We start from the raw sequence: 8,101 nt of genomic DNA on the forward strand, positions 1-8,101 counted from the left end.
AGTATATATTATATATATATATAAATATTTTTCTGATAGACCATCAATTAAAAGAATGACATGCGTTAGCGTTCATTGATCGAAGAAGACCGAAAGATGACACGTGTGTCAAACACTGGTCCATAACTCGACAGCCTTCTCTTGTTCTTAATTGTTAATTACGATAACGATCCGCGCGATTATGTACTACCTATTTTATAAAGTAGGTATATTTTCGAAATCAACATTTCTCGTCTTGACGCGCGCGTATAAGTACACATAACGTCGGTTACAAGATGCATCAGAGACAAGAATGTCACGATATAGCTTATATAAAATGCATTGTACAGACCTCAAGCAACGCAATCACTGTTCGTTTTTCTTTGTCTATCTCGAATTATACTTTTGATTACCTGCCGAGAATTAAGTACATAACGCCGGATTGTAAGAGAGTATCTCGGGCTAGGTCGCAAAGTCTACCTTATCCCAGGTCATTGGAGATAAGTCGGACGACATCTTGAAGTCAGAGTCCTCCATGTTAAAGAGATCAAACGAGTACTGACTGCTGCCTAATAATGGGTCATAGATATCTGTGGATGAGAGACTGATTGATGGAGTGTTAGACTGATGGTTGGACGATGGCATTGTCGTTGAAGGCGGTGGCGATTGCGGCATTAGGGAATCCAACCAATCAGGATCGTCCATATCCATCGGCATGTCGCAATCTAGTTGAACGAAGTCCATTGGATCCAATGTTTCCAAGTCCAATCCCAGTTCCTGAAAAATATAATATTAATTTGAATAACTACTAATTCCATCTGTACTTTTGTTAATTGTATCGTAATTGTTTCGATTAATACGTCAAAAAATAGGTTTTTCTTCTTCTTAATAAATTTCCTCTCTAAGGAAACGTACTTTGAGATCCAAATTTGCATTATCAGGAGTCACTTCTTGTGATGGTTGAGGATCTGGGGAAGCTTGTTGCACTGATTGAGGACTGAGTAACATCGCGGCGTCTAGTTCGGCCTCGGAGGTTAGAAGATCCGTGCCGAAGGGAGTAATTTCTTCCTGCTGTTGTAGCTGTTGAAGTGCAGTAGGTAACTGAATAGAGAATGCGGTTAATGGTAATGGCGGCGGTGGCGGTGGTGCCGGTGTCGATGGACTCGGGCAACCACTCTGAGACACCTCCATCGGTATCGGACTAATCGGACTCATTGGACTGGCGGCTGTAAAAACTAACGATTGAGTTGGACTGTCCGCCGGCGCAGTAAAGACCAGATTTGGCTGTAGCTGGCGATTTGGAGTCGTGGGAGTGGCTGGATCTTGCGCGGCACTTGGTGGTAGTTCGCCATTCTTGATTAGAATCTCCAATACGTCGTCAACTACTTGACTTTTTATGTGACTCTTTTGAACTGGTTCGATTTTGACCTGTAAGTAAAACGCGACAAATGACAAAGTTATTCATACAAGAATGTTAGAAAAATTTGGACATTACAATTTTTATTACTGATTACTGATTATAATATAAAATAATCGTACCTTCAGCAACTTAGCAGCTTCGTCGTACTGCGGTGGCGGTGGTTTGATGTCTTCAGTAGTAGTTGTTGTTTGTTGTTGCTGCTGTTGTTGAACCTGTGCTTGCGCCACGAGAGCACCAAGAAGTGAACCATTCAGCTTTGTCGGCTTCGCCAAATTTAAGACGATGGCCGTAGGTATTTGGACAGTAGTGCTGTTCTTAGACTGATTCTTCTTGTTGTTAATCGCGGTCAGAGTCGCAGAATCAAGAATAGCAGTGGCATTGTTTGGTTGCGCTTGCAGAAAAGCTGCAAGACTCGCTTTTGCGTTGATTTGATGAATCGTAGCTTGTTGCGGTTGCGTTTGTTGTTGACTCTGTTGTTGCTGCTGCTGGTGTTGTAGTTGTTGCTGCTGCTGTAAGTGCTGAAGCTGCTGCAGATGCAAAGCCAATTGTTGTTGTTGCATTTTATTTTGTATATGTTGCTGAAGTGCTAGTTTCTCGGCGCGCACCGTGGTTGGTTGTGTCTGACGAATCTGTTGAAGCTGTTGCTGCGACTTATACAGCTCGCGCTGTAATTCCTCTATCCGTTTCCTCTGCACCTTGATGATATCATCTCCTGAAACACGAACTGCGTCGTAAAAACACCCACGTGTGCTGTCTCTCAAATCAACAGCCTCGCTCGAAAGTCTCATCGCCTCTCGCGCGCACACCAAACACTTAAAGCAGCGCTCAATTTAACGAAGAGATATCGAGATGACGTTTTACCTGGTGGACTCAAAGGGTCGTCGTGCTCGCTACTGTGGGGCGAGGCCGTTCGCGGGCTGCTCGGCTCGTCCTTCACAATAGAACTCGGACTCTTGACCTGAGAGCTGGAATCATCCGTCGCCATCGGGCCAGGCGTGTCCATCAGGATATGACCCATATGCGTTACGTGCGGTCCAGTAGAGTTGGAGATCGAGTTGCTGCTGGATTCTGTGAAGGGCTTTAATCGCTCGATCAATTGCGGCTTCGAGCCCGACACTGGCAGATTTCGTCGTTTCAGTTCTACCTTTAGGTCGCTCACTGCAAACGCGACACACGAAATTATTTTCCGCTTTTTGCGACCGATCTTTCTCTAATGCGATTTCAATATACCTTTCATATCTTCTAGTTTGCCCAAAGGCCTCAGTGGGGGCTGTTCCGAAGGATTGTTCGAAGAATTCGACGGAGCCGGGCTGGCAGCGTTCGCGCTACTTCCGCTCACGCTACCAGCATCGCTCGCGCCGCTACTCGTAAGCGATAGCGGCTTCTGCGCAGCCGGCAAGATGATCTGAGGATACTAAATTAAAAGGAAAAAAAGATTTTTTTCATCTATTTTTATGAACTTGAAAAGCAAATATTTGGGAGAAGTGGTACAAGTTTAAAAAAAAAGATAATTTATCAAAAATTATTTATGAAATTAGGAGATAGATATATAATATAATTCTTTTCGCCTGTAAAAAGTTTTGCTGTAATGCGCGTGCTATAATGCATGTATCAGTACCTTATGCTGCCACTCGAGCTGCCATTGGAGGAACAGCTGTTGCTGCTGCAGAAGTAGCTCATAACTGGTCTCACCGGGCTGCGCGCCGCCGAGACCGGAAGTGTTAGACGACACTGGCGTCTTCTGCGCGTTTGGCGGTCCCTATAGCAAGAAACGTTACGTAAGGAAAATATAAAAAATGCAACTCGCGCTTGACCATTTATTATAACAAGTTGTACATGATTCGCAACCCGAATAAACCCCGCCTTTATGCATCTCGCTTTACGTAACGTTGCTCGCGACCCGTGAACAGATTTGAGATATATTTTCCTGACATCTGACTGTCTGGCGCCCGGTGAAGAGGAGACCAAGGTAGGTAGGTAGGTGACGTAGCTCTCCGGTTCAGGCCAGGCCGAGTGATAAATGATACATCAAGATGTTTTCTGCGCCCTCATTTGCACGCCCATTCCCGGCTCGCTTTCACACCGGCCACGCTATATCTCGGATGTTTTGGGGCCCGCGCGCTGCTCGGGGGGCCCGGCGGCTCGATTCGACTCGGCGTCTATCAGGGTCTGGGGGAGAAGACCCCGCGCAACCCGCTTCCTGACTTCTCCGCTCTTAGGTGCAATTAGCGTTCGAATTACTCAGAGCTAACGAGGTGGGGCTTCGAGCCCCGCTCTGGGGAGATCGCGAGAGTTAATCACCCGATACGATCTACCTCCGAGGTTCCTTCAGGCCCCAAGAGACCGAGGCTCTCTACGCCTTTTCGCTGCTCTCTGCGGCGGCCCACGGGAGCCGAGATTCACGGTCCGTGCTCCGTACTCGTTTTTACCTTGTTCTCCTCCTTCTACACGACCACCTCTTCTTGCTCTCATGTCATCCTTTTTGCCCGTCTCGTTTTTTTGCTTCGCACGCTGGCTGCCATGCCGAAATGCGGCCCTCCGTTAGCCCACGCTGGCCGGCGAGCACTCCGCCACTAGTTTGTAGTGCCACCCGGCCGTCCCAGCTACACGATAATTATCGCGCACCTCTGTGTATATTCTGGTCATGCTTCGGATTAAAAATTACTTTGCACCTCTCGTTTTATCGCTTATCGAACTCACTAGTTCGCGACTGAGCGGAGCATTTCCGGTGAAATCTTTTGGTTCGAGTTTATGATCGAATAATTTAGCAGTGCTTTTATTTAGAGTAATTTAAGCTTAAACCGGATAATTTCGATGTATCAAATAAAAGTACTAAAAAAAAAATTACATAAGAAAGGGAGAGAAAGAGGATAGCATTTTATAAATTTCCTCTTCAATAATAATATCTACTAATCTATAGATTGAATGTTTTATCGTTCTAATATAAGTTAATTATGAAATTGAAGCAATTTGACTTCAAACGCGCACGTAATGTAGAAATCAATTTGAATTACCGCCGATTTAATACTGTATTCAATATTGTATTATTACAAAACTACTTTTGTTTAAATATTAAGAGAAAATAGTGTGTTAAAATCGATCAACAATTGTCTTACGTAACATCTATTACGTTTAAAGATTCACGCGATGGACCGGTGATCGTGAACAGTGATGTCAGAATCTCGATGCTTTGAGAATATCCTTTAATAACTTTCATCGCAATTCAATAGCTGTTCTGTGAAGACATAATGCCCCGCGTAATAAAATCGATACCTCCCGACGAGAGAACCAACAGTATCATTTTGCAACACGGCGATAAAAGAAAAACGACGTATGCCCTCGTGCTGCTCTCCTTCGTGCAAGTCACACAGAATGACACAGTTGTTCTCGTCGCCGAAATGTTGACACAATAAATTGAAAGTGAACTTACTTTATACTCGTGGAACTTGATCGTGCGGGTCTTGGGTTGGCTCTTGGTCTTCGACTTCTTTCTGTTCTTGTCCTTCCCGGGGGCGTCGCTCCTTTGGCACGTGGGGACGGCGGTGGCGGCTATCGGGCTTGGCTGTGGCCGCGGGGTGATCGCCGCCGGCGGCGGTGCCGGGGGCGACGCTATCGAGATGTTAGACAGGGGACTTAAGCTGGACGTCGTCGAGCCCAGAGACATCGGGCTCGGCGCCGGCGCCAATGGTAAGAGGGTCGTCGACGGGCCATTCGTCGTTTGGCTCGCCTGTTAAAAGAGAGAGAGAGAGAGAGGTCATCCGGTGGTTTTTCTATTGCTTCCACAATGCGACTGTGACGCGGTATCAATCGCTATTGATATAATTACGGTGACCTCCTAAATATCGGAATTGCCATCGGGAATTGCGCGATTAATCGCGCTCGTCGCGCTCGATAATCCAATAAGAAGATAAATGTTTGCATTAATTATTGTTTTCCTGCGCTAAAACTTTACCTGCGTAGACGTGTGTTGCTGGCCGTGTGGAACTTGCTGCTGCGTTCCGACAACGGTGTTGCAAAGTTCGGCGAATGTCTGTATCGTTGATTCCGTAGACGTTTGTTGGAAGACGGGAGACGTTGACGAGACCACAACGGCACCGCCGGTCGACGGTATGCTCAAGGAAACCGTGACGATGCCCGCAGAAGCGGCCGCAGTTTCCAGAACATCCGATGATCGCGATTCCAGTTGTGGTGAAGGCGCACCTTCCGAGCTCTGGGAGTCATCCTCGAAAGTGATGTAGTGGTCCGGGTGCTGGGGTTTCGTCACCTGCCCCTCGCAGGTGGCCTTGAAGGGAATGTGACCCTCTGGGGAGAGAAAGTCATGTCAAGTTTAGTCATGAAAAATCGCGTTGGACATGTACATGGAATGAACGATTTTAGTATTTAAAGTATTTAAATTTAACTAGATACACACACACACACACACACACACAGATCTAAAAAATAATTTTGTTAAATCGTTAAAATAATTACGTAGAAATCTTATGATGAGTAATGCTGCAAAAAGTTTTGATATTTTAGCAATCAGTTTGAGTGTCTTATATAATTATTTTATGGAGGCTATCGCGAGATACCTTTGACCGCCCTCTCGATGGGCTCTTCAGTATGAAGGATGTTCTTTTGGATGAGCTCGAGCGGCCCAGGTCGATGACTGAGCTGATCGTTGAGTTGATCGGCTAGCCTGGCCTTCTTCAGCATTCGCTGCCGCTCCGCCAGACTCGGATCCACGTGACCTACATCTTCAAGGATATGCTGCCTAACCAACTCGTCTCTGCCTGGTCTCTGCTGGATCTTCGCCTTCAGCAGATCGCCTGTCTTCGCCCTTTCCAGCTGCTTCCGTTGCTCGTGAAACGCCGGTGGGGTCTTCAACGCTGCATGTGCAAGGAAAAATATTTGTGTCTTTTATATCGTACTTTACTCGCCCGTCCGGGCGTGATTAATTTTAAGAGCGACATTGCGTTGAAACGTCCCGGTGAAAGCTACTTCGAGTAGCTTTGAAAGAAGTCGAAACAGGGCTGTCATTACTTTCTCATTCGTAATTTTAGATCGCAATTTTCGGTTTTTTAATCAAATGGACTTTTCTCTAAAAAAAAAAGAAGAAGAAGAAGAAGAGACAAATAAACGTCGAATTTCTTAGTACGCAACGTGACGCATACAGCAGGCATCAATTTCCAGACGCGATGGTCCTCAAAGGCAGCATTTTGGTGTTAACATGACGCGTCCTCAGGCCCCCGCATTCCTCAACGCCGTTAAATCGGTGGATAAATGATCCCCGAAATGTGTCCCTATCACTATTTCCGGACGCGGATGCTGTCGGTGCGCGACGCATGCAGACGTGGACGTCGTCATTACGCGGAATAAAAGGCACGTACCCACCTACGGTCGCGTCGCCGATGTCAGCAGCGGAAATGTGAAAATACACGAGCGCCCTGGTATTTTAACCGCGTGCCGTAAGTTTCCATCCAGCCAGTTCCATCCAGTCGTGGAACGGGGCACGCCGTCCGGCTCTTTCCCCGTCGCCAGTTTTTTTTAGCATCTTCGAGATTAATCGTGGATGTAATTCCCTTGCTCGTCGTCGCGGCCGCGAGAAATGCAACGCGTTCCTCGTCGGATATTACTCTTCGGCTCGTTACGGAGAATTTACGGTACTTTTGTGAAGGTACGAAGGGAAAATAAAAAAGTAATGGGAGGTAGGGGTTTCTGATCTCTCGCGCAGAGGATCGCACTAAAGTGGGATACTATAAGATCGCTTATGGACCGATCTATAATTTACATCTTTTCGTAGTACGTATATTTCTTGCTTCGTTCTCTCAAGCAATTGACAGTGAACTGAGTTGCCTCGCATTGGCATCACTTCCTTTTCGAAGCCATTCGCTCTAAAAAATATCGGATTTAACATTATGCGATGTCTATATGATTTTCACTGTGTTGGTGATTATTTCGTTGAAATTGGACTGATAGAAAAATGTATGCCGCATAGGATTAAATCCACACTAATATTTTTTAGAATAATTTGTTATTTCCTTTCACGAACGAGATGTTAGAGGTTTGAAATGTGTTTCAAAGACATCCGATGTCCTTGCAATGACTATTCTAATCTCAGAATGTGTTCGAACTGTCCGAGGGGCGACGTTAATTTGCCGCAATAAACGTCGCTTTTCGCGGTTGGAATAGGCTCAAGATTCGGGAAATAAAACAAGAGACAGCGGTCTTTACACGACGATTGACAGCCCAAGAGAAAAATGTGTAGATTTATTTGCATTTACATTTGCTCGTTGTACTCGCGATGGCAATACGCATGATGATGTACGATTTGGCGCACATTTCACTGTGGCGAAGCAACAAATTTGGCAGATATTTAATACCGTCGTAAACATATAATGCATTATTACATAATTACATTGAATTTTGCATTCTCAGTATTTATAACGAACAACTTTCCACATGTTTTACTCTTTCAGTGAATAATTTTCAGTGTCTCTAATATTCATATAATACTCAACAAAATTTAGAAGCAATTAAATTTTGATTTAAATGTGTAATCTCATAAGTGTAAAATAAAAATAATAATTCTACTGAAGTGTAAATAATGAGAGTAATATGAGTTAATATACAGAATAGAATAAAATAGGGGAAAATGCATCTCAAAAGGTGAGACATCAACATGACACTACCTTAAAATCTAAGCTTATAAAATATAATAGA

General features: G+C 44.9%; 1 protein-coding gene across 4 annotated transcripts in view; it reads right to left on the minus strand.

Annotated features, from left to right (window-relative positions):
- Window positions 1–43: 43 nt before the first annotated feature.
- The window catches only part of LOC108751296 (MKL/myocardin-like protein 1), a 207,935-nt gene continuing 199,877 nt past the window's right edge, over window positions 44–8,101 (minus strand). For 3 of the 4 annotated variants that reach the window (XM_018491394.1, XM_018491396.1, XM_018491397.1), the window contains 9 exons: window positions 5,971–6,267; window positions 5,352–5,701; window positions 4,830–5,126; window positions 3,018–3,158; window positions 2,630–2,813; window positions 2,261–2,557; window positions 1,519–2,123; window positions 895–1,407; window positions 44–756 (listed from right to left, as the gene is read on the minus strand). In XM_018491394.1, the coding sequence (XP_018346896.1) occupies window positions 442–756; window positions 895–1,407; window positions 1,519–2,123; window positions 2,261–2,557; window positions 2,630–2,813; window positions 3,018–3,158; window positions 4,830–5,126; window positions 5,352–5,701; window positions 5,971–6,267 (2,999 nt within the window). In that variant the 3' untranslated portion in view covers window positions 44–441. The remainder of the gene's footprint in view (window positions 757–894; window positions 1,408–1,518; window positions 2,124–2,260; window positions 2,558–2,629; window positions 2,814–3,017; window positions 3,159–4,829; window positions 5,127–5,351; window positions 5,702–5,970; window positions 6,268–8,101) is intronic. The other variant, XM_018491395.1, reaches the window with a different exon arrangement.

The sequence above is a fragment of the Trachymyrmex septentrionalis genome, unplaced genomic scaffold (genome assembly GCF_001594115.1).
Source record: "Trachymyrmex septentrionalis isolate Tsep2-gDNA-1 unplaced genomic scaffold, Tsep1.0 scaffold43, whole genome shotgun sequence".
Taxonomy (NCBI): domain Eukaryota; kingdom Metazoa; phylum Arthropoda; class Insecta; order Hymenoptera; family Formicidae; genus Trachymyrmex; species Trachymyrmex septentrionalis.